This window comes from Empidonax traillii, unplaced genomic scaffold, assembly GCF_003031625.1.
Source record: "Empidonax traillii isolate 1590-97213 ecotype Southwest subspecies unplaced genomic scaffold, ASM303162v1 scaffold136:size1122602, whole genome shotgun sequence".
Taxonomy (NCBI): Eukaryota; Metazoa; Chordata; class Aves; order Passeriformes; family Tyrannidae; genus Empidonax; species Empidonax traillii.
Window position 1 is genome coordinate 718,113 of NW_020955329.1, and position 14,281 is coordinate 732,393.

Here is a 14,281-nt window from a genome sequence, read left to right on the forward strand (position 1 = left end):
CCTCTCACAATGTTAGATTTTGGATTCTTGTGTAAAACTCTCATGACTCTGTATTCTGGAAATGTGTATGTTAATTTTTTTTTTTTCATCTCCCTCTTGTTTTTCTTTAATGAGAGAGATGTGTGGCTGTAGATTGTCTTTGCTTTCTATACTTTTTTCCCCCAAGATATAAAATGTGTTCTTGTGTGCAGTGGAAATCACCCCCAGCCTGGATTGCAGTTTGTGCAAGGTGACAGTGTGGGCTGTGAAAACTTCTGCAGCTGCTGTCTCCTGTTGGCTGGGTAAATATTAGAAGCTGTGGAAATACATCTGTTGAAGAATGGTGAGCACTCACATTGTGCCACTATTGTTTATTTCAGAGAAGGCCCTGATTCAGTGAAGAATTGCAAACCTAAACCTATCCCTATTTTTTGAAAATATGAAATGTTTATTTCAGTGAAAAATATTTCAGTATTTAATTCCCTTAGTGAACTGTGGCCTTCAACACATAGCTATTTCTTCTGAAAAAATTTATTTATTTGGAGGATTTAAAACTGGGTCTTCAGGAGCTTACCACATTTAATTTTATAGACCGTTAAAACAAAATACAAACAAAATTTTGTCCTTTTCAAACTAATGTATTCAATGCTGAATGGAAAAGAATATCTCTGTAGAGATAGATTCCTTCAAAAGCACTGGTCCAAGGTTGTGGAAAGGTTTTATGTGAGAATATTTATATTTTTAACCACATCCTTACATTTCAGATCTCTCTCTGCTTTTTCAAACAATGGATGTGTATTTATAGTGTAAATATTCTCACTGAAGCAAACACAATGTGCTGTGCTACTCACATGTACAATATATAGCATCTCATGTCCACTTAGATTAGAATGCACAGCTTTTAACACTGCTCAAAGATGACAGTATATCTATGGGGAAGCATTGGCATCCAGAAGGCACATTTTATAGATAAAAAATAATAGCAAGACTTAATAAAAAGAAAAGAAATACAAACTGCTTCCCCTAATTTTTAGTTGTCTGGAATTTGAAGCTTTTTCTCCCTTTTCCACCTTGCATTTGCCTCAGTCTGTCCATGCATAGAGAAGGAAGAGAAAAGCTGATGCTATGTTCTGTAATTTCTTCTGCTTTGGATATAGTTTTTGTTGAGGAGGATCACTGTTTATGTCTGCTCTTGATATTTGTGTGTGGTTTTGGGATATGTGTAAGCCATCAGCATCTTTGCAGATGCAGGAGTATCTGGAGAAGATTGCTGAGAGTTGCTCAGTCACAGAAAGATATGTTGTCTGAAATCTATCTGTTGATCTACCTAGTATAGTTGTGAGGGAGAATCTGAATGTCTCGTGCTTTTATTTAAGGTAGAATAATATTATTTGTCTCTGCAAGTAATTATAATAGGAATACTTTTGCTATATTTAAAATTCTGAAATTTACTTGTCAAATTTCTGTGAGAATTTTAGTAAAACATACATGTTTTTAGAAATTAACATTTATCATTTTGTTTGCTTCTGTGTTAGCTCTTACAGAAAGCTTTTCAGACAGAGAATTGCACTGACCTTGCAAAATACCATATGTTGAGTGTGCTGCTGTTCATCTCATAAGCATTAGTAGTCTTGAATGAGCAGGTATTGTCTGTATTCTATGATAACTAAAGGAGTTAAATAAAGTCTTTTTGATTGCAGTGAAAGAAATTAAACATTACAGATAAATTACTCTCTTTTTTGCTAAGAAGCATTATTTCTTTGTGTGATTTCAGATAACTGTACAGACATGTGGGTGTGCACATCATGCAAATGCAGGTTTTTATTAGAAGCTAGCTTAAATTCTGAAATCATAGAAAATCACAGTTCTGACCAGTTGTGCATTCTTAGCTCTTATATTGCAGTATATGTTGGTAAGGCAGTGAGCTCAATTGTGTAATAATCTCAGCAAAACCTAAGAGCAGGAAAAGTATGTAAAAGATGGATATTTCACCCTAACAGTTTCTTTTCTTCGACATTTTAACACAGATATTACATGTAGTTTTAATGGGGTTTTTTGTGTGGTTTAGCTCCTTTTTATTTTTTATGGCAAAGTGAAAAAGTATGAGACTAGAGAAAACACACCATCATAAATAAATAAAGGAAAATAAAAGATACAGCAATGATCATGTAGAGTTTCTAGTTAAGCAGATATTTAAATGGTAATATATAACAATTATAAAAATATATGTTTTTGCAATTTAGAATTAAGTAAAGATATGTAAGCAGGTAATTCACATGGATTCTTACAAAATGCTGTATCAACTCTAGAAACATCCAGCATCTTACAACAGTTTTTTACGTCTAGTTATTAAAAATATTGGATTGTGAAAATTAAGAGAAAATTGGCGTGGTTGAACTGAGGTTAGTGAGAGGATAGCTGTTCATAAAATCTCAGAATGCATGTCCCCTCAGTTTTCAGCTTGTACTTGGTGACTCTGCTGATCATTATTACATTGGGTTTGGGTGTTGGGTTTTTTTGTTTGTTTGTTTTTGTTTGGGGTTTTGTGTGTGGATTTTTTTTTTAATTATTTTTAAATAAAAATGCCAGATGGTAACTGCCCGTTGTTATGTGTTTTAGGTCTCAGAGGGGTTTTTTTTCTATTTCAAAGTAATTTCAAAATCAGAAACCATATTCCTCTTTTCCTGTTCTTTACTTATTTGAAACTTCAAAATGTACAGTCTTTTGCCTTTAGAAATGACTGCAAACAGGCGTGTTGAATGAGAAGGCTAAGAGATCCTGGACTGTAGCTGTGGGAGTGAATTCTGCTTGCATAGCTAGAGTTCAAACTGCAGCGGTACCGCCATGCTCAAATATGTGCAGAGTGCTTTAACAGCAGCATTGCTGCGAGACAGGGAAGCTGACTGCCACCTTAATTCTTTTACAGTTTCTGCATTTTATTCTTCATTTTTAAACTAAACGTCTGTTTGAGAATTTTTTTTTTTTCTGGTTTTATAATGTTTTTCTGGCATCTTTCTGGCCTTTGGCTCCAGGATTATTTCTGTGGTGACTTTTGTTGTGCTTAGTCCTCACCCATCCTTTTAAACATGTTAAAAGCACCTGAGGCTGATGTCTCTGCAAGGAATTTGGCCTGCTTAACACTTTTTTAAAAACTAAAAGATCAAATTATCTTATGAAAAATGTGACACTTAGAGGACAGATGAAACTGCATCAGTGGGCATCTTAAGGTTCAGCACAAGCCCAGTATTAGGTGGACTACTTTTCTGTTTCATCTTAAAAGACCAGGCTGAAGTAGTTAGGGGCTGCATTAAGACTGAATTACAAAGGTGAATACATAATGCAGTACTGACCGTAATATTGTTACTTCTCTTAAAAAAAAAAAAAAAAGACATTTCATATTACAATGGAAAAAGATTCTTTTTATTTTTCAGAAAAGGCATTTCAGAATATATTAGCAACTGTGTACAAAAAGCAGTTCAACTTGTAGTTATGCTCCCCCCAATTGAAGAAGACCTCGGCTTTGTTAACATGATAATACATATTTTCTTCATATCACATAGGAGCAGAAGAGCCTCTTTTCTGGCTTTCTTTCAGTTTTGTACAGTGAAAGGACACAGGACACATTTCAGCATCACTTGCTGCAGAGTTCACCTGACAAGGCAGCACTTTTTTATTCAATTACTGAAAATTGTTCACAATCCGTGTTTTCTACCTTGACATTCTTACAAATGATCCACATTCCATTAGCATTGTGATTTCTTTAAGCTTCTTTTACAAAACTGGAGGGAAATGTGTACAACTATGTTTCCTGCTTTGCAGTGAAAGTATACATTTATCACTTAGGTACATGTAAGCCACTTCTGTGAATTGGGCCCTTGGAGTAAATGTGTTTCGATGTAATGGCCATCTGCTCATGAATATCACATTTGCTAGTTTAACAAATAGTTTGATATAGATAAACACATAGATTGGTGAGATCATATAGTTTCATGGGTAGGAATGCAATAGCAAAGTTTTATATTTTCCATATGCCAATAATCAAGCTGCGATCAAGGTCTCAAGGGTTTTGTTTTTTGCTTTCAAAAATTAATCTCCAGCATTTACTACTGCTCTCAGATGGACCTGGTACAGGCAGCTGACGTGACACATTTGCCCCGTATAGCTTCATTAGAGTCAGGTGTCAGTGACACAGAAATGGCCCCTGAAGCTGTAGCTAAAGCCAGTGTGCAAGAAAAGACAGAACTGACAAGATGGAGTTGGTCAAGCCAGTGATTCTGAGTGCCTTGGTCTGAGGGGTGTAGGTCAGCTGCAACGTATTACACATACATAGGTGGTACAGTAAATATAGCTCAGTACCAGGTCATTTTTTAAGCTGATAAAAACTAGTTTAGTAGGCTCTTTGTTTGATTTTGGTTTTGGTATTATGGTACCTGCCTAAAGTACGTGGTCCTGGCACATACTTTACCTCTGAAGTCAAAGTTTATTCTTTAGTATCACTGATATCAAACTGTAACCATGACAGAGTATGTGGATTTATAGGAGGAGTGTGTGAGTGATGGTGAGTTTGGTTTCTGGATATATCTTCAAAATTTGTCTTCATGGTTACTGCTTTTAGTACAGAAGACAGCAATGTAAAATGTGCGTGTTTGATAACTCTGTCTTGTTTCCTTCCCACCCCCCATCTCCCCTCCTGTATTTTAGCATATGTTCCTGAGGAAGAATTGAAAGCAGCAGAAATAGATGAAGACAGCGTGGAAGATGATGGGCTGTCTCTGGACATCCAGGAGAATGAGTATTTGTGCAATGAAGAAGCGGAGATCAAAGAGGCTCAAAGCTACCAGAACTCCCCAGTCAGCACTGCAACTAATCAGGATGCAGGCTATGGTTCGCCGTTTAGTGAAAACAGCGATCAGCTGGCCCATTTCAAAAGCACTTCCTCTAAAGAAGAGAAAGAGGATCCTCAGTGCACAGACAATGTTTCCTATCCACAGGACAGCTTGGCACAAATAAAAGCTGTGTATGCAAATTTGCTTTCAGAGACTTGCTGGTCCAGTTTAGCTTTGGACTTAAAGAAATCCAATCCAACCACCAGCAACAATGGAATCAGCCAGAATGAAAACACCACCAATACCGACACCAATGCCAACTCCCAGAGTACTAGTACTACCAGTACCAACACTAGCACCAGTACAACTACCAGTAATACTAGTAACAGTAATAATAACAGTGGTGGCTCAGGTTATGACTGGCATCAAGCTGCATTAGCTAAAACTTTGCAGCAGACCTCATCATATGGACTTCTCCCAGAGCCTAGTCTTTTCAGCACAGTACAGCTTTACCGGCAAAACAATAAACTTTATGGGTCTGTGTTCACCGGTGCTAGCAAGTTCCGATGCAAAGACTGCAGTGCAGCCTATGACACACTGGTGGAGCTAACAGTGCACATGAATGAAACTGGACATTACCGCGATGACAACAGAGATAAAGAAGCTGATAAGACCAAACGGTGGTCAAAGCCTAGAAAACGATCACTTATGGAAATGGAAGGCAAAGAGGATGCCCAAAAAGTGCTGAAGTGCATGTACTGTGGGCATTCGTTTGAGTCTTTGCAAGACCTCAGTGTCCATATGATAAAAACAAAGCATTACCAGAAAGTGCCTCTGAAGGAGCCAGTACCAGCCATCACTAAATTGGTCCCTTCTACCAAAAAGCGAGCACTTCAGGACTTAGCTTCACCTTGCTCACCTGAGCCAACAGGGATCACTTCAGAAGCTTCACTGGGTGAGTCTGCAAAGGATCAGAAAACTGCCAATCCGTATGTGACTCCAAACAACCGCTATGGCTATCAAAATGGTGCTAGCTACACTTGGCAGTTCGAAGCACGCAAAGCCCAAATACTGAAATGCATGGAATGTGGCAGTTCCCATGACACTTTGCAGCAGCTCACTGCTCACATGATGGTCACTGGTCATTTCCTGAAGGTGACCAATTCTGCTTCCAAAAAAGGCAAACAGCTAGTGTTGGACCCTGTGGTGGAGGAGAAGATACAGTCTATACCTCTTCCACCTACCACCCACACAAGGCTACCGGCTTCCAACGTTAAAAAGCAGCCTGATTCCCCAGTGGGCTCCACAAACTCGGAGGAAAAGAAAGACCTAGAGAAGGAAAAGGTGGTGGCCACTGAAACAGAAAAAAAGATTAAAGAAGAGAATGAGGACTCAACAGAGAAATTTGAGCCAACGACTTTGTATCAATACCTCAGAGAGGAGGACCTAGATGATAGTCCCAAAGGTGGAATAGACATACTGAAGTCCCTGGAGAACACAGTGACAACAGCTATCAGCAAAGCTCAGAATGGAGCCCCTTCCTGGGGAGGGTATCCCAGTATTCATGCAGCTTACCAGCTCCCGGGAACAGTCAAACCCCTTCAGCCTGCAGTGCAGAGTGTTCAAATGCAACCGTCTTACGCAAGCAGTGTAAAATCACTGTCATCAGAACACAACGCACTCATCCATTCCCCAGGCAATCTCACACCCCCACCTCACAAGAGCAATGTATCTGCTATGGAAGAACTTGTGGAGAAAGTTACAGGTAAAATCAATGTGAAGAAGGAAGAAAAACCTTTGGAGAAAGAGAAGAGTTCTCCAGTCAAACCTATGTCACCTGCTGCTAAAGAAAACAAGGACTTCCCAAAAGCAGAAGAAATAAATAACAAACAGCAGCTGAAGAAGAGCTCTGAGTCAGAAGTTCAAAAGGTCAAAAAGGATAGTCCATCAGAAGCACATACGCCAAACGGTACAGAGCCACTTAAAACAAAGGTTGCAAATGGCTGTAACAATTTAGGAATTATCACAGATCATTCACCTGAGCCATCCTTCATTAATCCATTGAGTGCTTTACAGTCCATTATGAATACCCACTTAGGCAAAATTTCTAAGCCAGTAAGCCCCTCTCTGGACCCATTGGCCATGCTGTACAAAATTAGCAACAGCATGTTGGACAAACCCATTTACCCTACCACACCAGTCAAGCAGGCTGATGCTATCGACCGGTATTACTATGAGAACAGTGATCAACCTATTGATTTAACTAAGTCCAAAAACAAGCCTCTTGTTTCTAGTGTGGCTGACTCTGCTTCATCCCCGCTTAGGGAGAGTGCCCTGCTGGATATTTCCGATATGGTGAAGAACCTCACGGGACGTTTGACACCCAAGTCTTCAACTCCGTCTACTGTGTCAGAGAAGTCTGATGCTGATGGGAGCAGTTTCGAGGAAGCTCTGGATGAACTGTCACCAGTACACAAGAGGAAGGGCAGGCAGTCCAACTGGAACCCTCAGCATCTTCTGATCCTTCAAGCCCAGTTTGCTTCCAGCTTGAGGGAGACCCCAGAAGGCAAATACATTATGTCGGACCTAGGTCCACAAGAGCGGGTACACATCTCTAAGTTTACTGGTCTTTCCATGACCACGATTAGCCACTGGCTGGCCAATGTGAAGTATCAGTTAAGGAGGACAGGTGGAACTAAATTTTTAAAGAACTTGGACACAGGACATCCTGTTTTCTTTTGCAATGATTGTGCCTCTCAGTTCAGGACTGCTTCTACATACGTAAGTCACTTAGAGACACACCTAGGGTTTAGTTTGAAGGATCTGTCAAAGTTGCCACTTAATCAGATTCAAGAACAGCAGAATGTTTCAAAAGTCCTCGCAAACAAGACTTTGGGCTCACTTGGAATTGCCGAGGAGGACTTAGGCTCCACATTCCAATGTAAGCTCTGTAACCGAACTTTTGCAAGCAAGCATGCAGTCAAACTGCACCTTAGTAAAACACATGGCAAGTCCCCAGAGGACCATCTGATCTATGTAACTGAGTTAGAAAAACAATAGCGTCCAGGTAAGCAGCCAGGTATGCAAGTGACCACAGGAACATTGCACTAAACTTCTTCATAGTACTGCACTAGGCCTGACCTGAGCCTCTGAAATCAGTCTTACTTTTGTTGCTGAACTGCCTATCTGGACCTTGGTTTTTCTTACACTTATTTTGTAGTTATATTTATATGCTCTTTGTCTGTGCATGGTTATTTTTTGTTTCTGTTTTTATTTTTTGTGAGTCAGTCTGACCTTTATTTTCAACATCTGTCCTTGATGTTAAGCTATCTTTTGTAGAATATAGTGGGAGACACTATTGAGAGACATTAATTTAGCCGTAAAGAAAGACACAAAGAACAATGATAAAGAGACATCCTAAAATTACAAAGTTGCCATGACAATAAAGGTCACAGAACCTGGTAGTGTCAAGTTTTAACCCTCTGAGAACTGTAATAGCATTTCTGTGCCTTTCCCAGTGACTAAATAAGTAAATAAGGAAAAACAAAACAAAACAAAACAAAAGGCTTAAAGGCATTTCATTCAAATAAAAGCTGTGTCAGAAGCAGGACTTTTTTTTTTTTTTTAAATGAATGAGCTTCTTTTTTTTTTTTTTTTTTTTTTTTTTTTTTAATGCAGAACTGGTTTGTGAAGATATTGTGCATGCAGTCCTTGGAAGAAGGAGAGCTGTGTAGTACTCAAGGGGTTAGGAAGCCACAACTGTATAAGTTAAATAATAATTAAAAAAAAGTAAACCAAGTTGCCACTATGCCCAAACCCTCTGGATGCTGAGAATTGCCACTTTTTGGCAAAAAAAAAAGAAAAAAAAAAGTATGCAAGCTGTTATTTAAAACAAATGTAAAAATGCTTTTTCTTTCCCTTTTTTTTTTTTTTTTTTTTTTTTTTTTTTTTTTTTTTTTTTTTTTTTTTTTTTTTTTTTTTTTTTTTTCTGTAAAATACTGCAGTTTATAGTTATTTACAAATGTTAAGCTTTGGTACAAGCTGACCTTTCTATAGTGTGCTGCATTGGTAAATGAAAACAAAAAAAATGGGGCAAATGTTGGATTCTGTTCCTTGTAAATTGCCAGCATCAGCTTAAAAAAATACATGTTACATATCGTACCATTTTAAACTGTTCAACTTTCTTTGTACCTTCTGGCTGTATGCTTTCTCTTTTAACTTTTTATATTGTCATTTTATATTCAATTTCTGTGTATATAATGTAAAACCACACTTTTTGAATAAAATTTAGTTCCTGCAGCTTGATATAAATAGAGGAATTTTACTGGCACCTGCATCTTTCCAGATGCATGTACGTAAAGGAACTATCTGACAAAAAAATAAATAAATAAAAATAAAGCAAGCAATGCACTATGAATTATACATTTTGATGTTTTATCATTAATATTGTACAGTACATTTTGGTTCACACAATTAAATCCACTGTTTTCTCAAGTGTAAAATAAACCCACATGCAGTTCTTGATTTACATACATTGTCATGTCGTCATTATACTGCCTTTGAGGTGTTATTCCAGCTGTAAGAGGCATCGTTTATATAATCGACCAGCAAAAAACCTATTTGAAATCATCTCTCGTGATCTGGATGCTGACGTGTTTCGTTCGAAGCCGTAATACCGATAACCTCTTAGAAGAGATTTGCAGTAGGTGCACGCTGTGAAAGGTACAGAACTGGTGAAGCACCGTCAATTAGTGAGGGGCATTCTGCTCCTCACTGAGGTACAAGAGGGGGCTGCAAAGGTTTCAACCAAGTTAATTTTCCTATGCTGCATGACTGTACCCATAGCCATTTTCTGTGTGTGTTCAAAGACCGTCTCCTCCCTTCCTTCTCCGACAAAACACCTTTTGATTTCAGCAGTTACATAGTCAGAGGCTGTGGCTCCTGCCCCTGCAGTCTGTTGAATGCTGCGGTGCTCGCCTTTCTGGCAGCGGTGAAGACCTCTGAGGCTTTGACACCAGTTTTTACTTACAGTACAAGAAGGCAGACCTGTGTTTCTCTGTACTTTTTAAATATTGCATTTTGAGGTAAGCTGAGTGCTATCATATCAGGTGTTTCCCTTAATCTTTATTTCTGTTCTGTTGAATGCAGATGTCATTTAGAATGTAAAAGAGACCTGTCAGAGCCTTCACTTCTGTATCTCCTGAGTGCTTTGACAGTTACAGTGTATGAAAGCCTGGGATCTGCTATCCATTACACTTTTTGGAGGGGCTATTAAATATGAGGACCTAGAGGGGTTTGCTTTCACATGGTATTAGTTATACTATTGTGTTATATATACTGCTGCGTACATATATATATTTCTGTTCCTTCTTCTCAATTCTTCTGAAAGTAATTTAAATGTAAGATCTTCACTTCCAAATACAGCACGGTTCAACATTTAATCTTTAGTTACAAGCCCAGAAATATCTGTGCACTGTTGTGTTCTCTGTAAAAGCCTATCAGGTCCAGGTCAGTTACATTTACACAGCGTTTCTAAGTAGTGCAGGAAAAAGCCATGAGGGTTTTTTAAAACGTCCCTTACTTTCTTCACTGCTAACTACCTGTGTCCTTCAGGGGATCTAGCCATTTAGACATTTCAGTTCAATTACTGGATGATTATGTGCTTTGGACCCAAGGGGTGTTGAGGAAGAAAAACAGTCAGGCCTATGGCCATAATGTAGAGTCTTTAAATAATAACCCTTTGAAGTTTTGTTTACTTTACCACAGGCCTGCAAACATGTGATTATAAAATATGCTGTAGTACGTTGCAGTAGTGGGTGAAAAGGTTGAAAGGAAGAAATAATAGCTCTAAAGTGGGTTTGAGTTTAATGTAATTCCATTAAACCTGATTTTGAAACACGGCATGTAAAGTGAGTTCTCAACACCAGGTGACTCCCTCGAGAGGTGTTTATGACATTGCTAAATCCGTTCAGTTCTCATAGCTTCAGAATTGGACAATCACTCATCATCTGTGCCAGTGTCTGAAGAAAGTCCATTTAGAGTAAACCAGGAGCTTCACCTGGTGCCTATGCTGATGTAACATGTTCTACAACTGAAATATGAAGTAGATGAAAATTGGAGGGCTCTGATGTTTCACCTGCTTAACAAAATGAAGCACAGTGACAGTACGATCTCTATTGTTTGGATTATTTCCATTCTTGTTTGAATATTTTATTTCCAAAAAGTTTCCTTTTAAAAAAAAGAAATTGCACAGTTTAAACCAGACTTATTCTTTCTCCCAGAATTGTTTTTTCATGTTTATTTATTCTTTATTTCAATAAGACTGCAACGAAAGTAAGTTTGTGCTATTCTATGAGTAGCTCCTAAACCTACTGGATGGAAGAGAGTACACAGCCTTTCAGGACTGGTCTTAAGATCTTTAAAACCCATAGTAGTCTCTGTAAGCCTGTATACCTGTTTTGTGATGTATCCAAAATCCATTGTGTCTGATTCTTTTCAGAGATGTATAAAGCTCCTTTTTTTCAGCATTACATTCCTGGTGTTCACATGTTTGCTTGTATCTGTTCTCAGAGCAGAAGATCTTGGTTTGCTTATTTTTCCATGTTTGATTTCTGCTTTGGTGCACTTTTCTGTATCACTGTTTTGAAGCAGATGCAAACCACTGCAAATTTGGGAGATCTGTATACTGATGACATTAGTCCTGAATGAAATGGCCTTTTTTCTTTTTTTAATAGTATTTAGTGGATTATTCACTAATGTCTTCTGCAACGTAACTTTGTTACGGCTTTCTCTGTATGGTTACACTGGTAATAATGACAGGAAATATAATCTGTCCCTATCGTGGAGGACACTAAAATGCAATTGCAGTTAAGTAGAAAGGCATAAAAATATACATATTATCTTGTGTTAGACTAATCAAGAACAGTGCTTCAGCTTCTGCCTGAAATTTCCAAAGCCACCTCAAATTTCAGTGTGTGATATTCTTTAAATAATGTAGCAGGGGTCCTGGTTAGGAGACCTCCAAGGAGAGGCCAGTTTCCATGTGGTGCGTTCTTGCAGCTCTGTAGGTGTTGGTCTCCTGGCTGATGCAGTATTGAGTTACTCTCCCAGCATGAAAGTAGCAGGAAGTGGGATTTCACCATCTGTTCACTGAAATTTAAAAGCAGGGTCCTTTTCTGTCCATGGATGAGAACAGAATGCTAACCCAAATTTACTAGCCAGAGACTAATCTAGATAATACAATTCTTCCAAATTTTTGTTTTCCCTGCTCTTGTGGTTGAGTTTCTTCTCCTAATGTTTCATGTGACTTTGTATAGTTTCTTTTCATCACCGTGTATAGCTGGCTTCATCCTACAGGTAGGTGGAGTGACCACGTTTTGGGATGAAAGAGGCTATTCTAAGTGAAAGGTGATATCATGGCTAAGTGAAAATATCAATACCCGAAACTGAGTGTGTTGCAAAGAAGGAGAACATTTTACAAGTCTGTTTAGATGATGCAGATTACCTGAGGTTAGTATAATTTATGAAATGTACTTCTCTATCCAGCATCTTCTTTAGCTCTGGTTTTTTGAATGGTGATAAAGCAAAACTGATTTTAGAATAGTTAAGCATCAAAAAATCAGAACTGTAAATGCTGATACGTGGCTAATGGTCTTAATTATTTTCAGACAACCAGTACTAGAATATGCAGGGATTGTAAAAGCTGTAGACTTTCCCACAGAGAATGAGAAGCTCCAGCTACTCTGTTGTGAAAATCCCTTATTTTTGAACACCTCTTCAATTCTGTCCAGTGCCCTGCTGAGTCAGGGATAGCAAGGTCAAAATGCACCTAGTAAGCTTTTATGCTAACTACTGTAGTTGTTACCTGTTTGTTTGGGTTTTATTTTGTTTTGTTTTGTTTTTCTTGTGAAAAATATGAAGTTTAATTTGATTAGTTATGCCCAGGTTGTCAGGATTTTTCTGGTTTTTACTTCTGCGAAAACTTCCTAGAGTAAAAACTGCAGAGGAAGATTAGTTGCTAAAATTATTAGTTCCTTTTTTAGAAGGATTTCTCTAAATTTTTCTGGACACAATGCGGTGAGCATCAGTACATCCTAAAGCTGAACAAATTTAATATAGTCAGAGTGTACTGTATTTCTCTTCAAAGTAGTGATGTCAGTATTGTCTGAAGATGCAGGTTAAAGCCTGACAGGTTCCTGACCAGGCTTGTCAGATGTAGGACACCTGTGGTTAAATGCCACATCGTCACTTAAAGAAGGGAGGATGCCTGCAGCCCATCTGCTCCTGTAGAGTCCGGAGCTAATTCATTTGCTCAGAAGAGTGTACATTATGAAATCTTAAGGGCTGGTGGGACATATTAGGCGAATACAGGCCAATCTTCAGGGTCATACAGGTGGAAGTCATCTCTCTTGGTACATACAACAACTTGTGCAAAACCACCTCTTTAAGAATGTGTACAGAATGAAGTTGTTATTGGAGCTTGCTGTCAACCAGTAAAGTGGAATGGTACCTGTGTTTCCTACCCAAAAGATGACACACATGATGATGGAATCCAGAAAGCAGCGTGCTAAAAGTCATGTAGTCAGAAACCGTGCCCAAGGCTCATGACCAGCAGGAAGAGGTTTAGCCACTAGAGCATGCTCTCAGGCACTGTTCCTTACTCCCCAGAAAGCTTATTGTCAGAACAAGTAGTTGAGTTCAGTCCAAGACAATCTAGGATGGAAATTTCAATAGCTAAGGCAAGCAGTTTCTTTCAAATAAGTTCACTAGTAGACTGGTAGGTGCTAAATCAGTTTGGCAAAATGTATTAGCCTGCCAGCTGGCACTTTAGTTTCTATATCATACTGTGTATCACCATGTTCAGAATGCCACTGACTTTCAGTGAGGTTTGGATACTGAATACCGATACTGATACTCAGACTGAATAGTGCTGAGGTCAAATATTGGTCCTGCTGAATTACTTTAAATTACAAGGTCTTGTATTTTTGAATGGCGGGATAGGATGCTGTATCTTGGAAATGGGGATTGTCTTCAGATGAGAATAGACAGATTGGATGAGGTGCCATTTGCCCCGTTATTCAGCTAGTGGAAACCATTGCTATAAAATCCTAAAGATGGTCTGGCAGTGAAACGCAGATTGGGAAAAAAGATTTCTGACACTCTCACCCTCCTCTTTCCGCCAGGTATTGCACAGTGTATTGGGATATGCAAAGAAATTGTGGTTTAACATGAGCATTCTGAGGAACGGTGTTCAGTAAAAACTAGCCATCTTCTTCAAGTCCTGGTTAGGCTTAGTTTGTCACAGCACAGTTCCAAAGTGAAACATCTTATTTGTTGTCATGGAAGCACTGCTACACGCTCACTGTCAAGAACATCTTCTCCTTGCTCTCTCTGCAGCCTCCAGCATAGCAAGGAGAACTGGCAGAGTGGCTCTGCAATTCGCTATTGCTCTGCAAGGAGTTTGAGGTTGGACTGGG

At 38.7% G+C, this 14,281-nt stretch overlaps 1 protein-coding gene across 2 annotated transcripts in view; it reads left to right on the forward strand.

Moving 5' to 3' along the window:
• Positions 1-8,675, forward strand: part of TSHZ1 (teashirt zinc finger homeobox 1) — a 54,500-nt gene extending 45,825 nt beyond the window's left edge. The window contains exons 1-2 of one of the 2 annotated variants that reach the window (XM_027883898.1): positions 4,553-7,872; positions 8,484-8,675. In XM_027883898.1, coding sequence (XP_027739699.1) covers positions 4,578-7,865 — 3,288 coding nt within the window. In that variant the 5' untranslated portion in view covers positions 4,553-4,577 and the 3' untranslated portion in view covers positions 7,866-7,872; positions 8,484-8,675. Of the gene's footprint in view, positions 1-4,552 lie in introns of those variants that run through there. The other variant, XM_027883899.1, reaches the window with a different exon arrangement.
• The last annotated feature ends 5,606 nt before the right edge of the window (positions 8,676-14,281 follow it).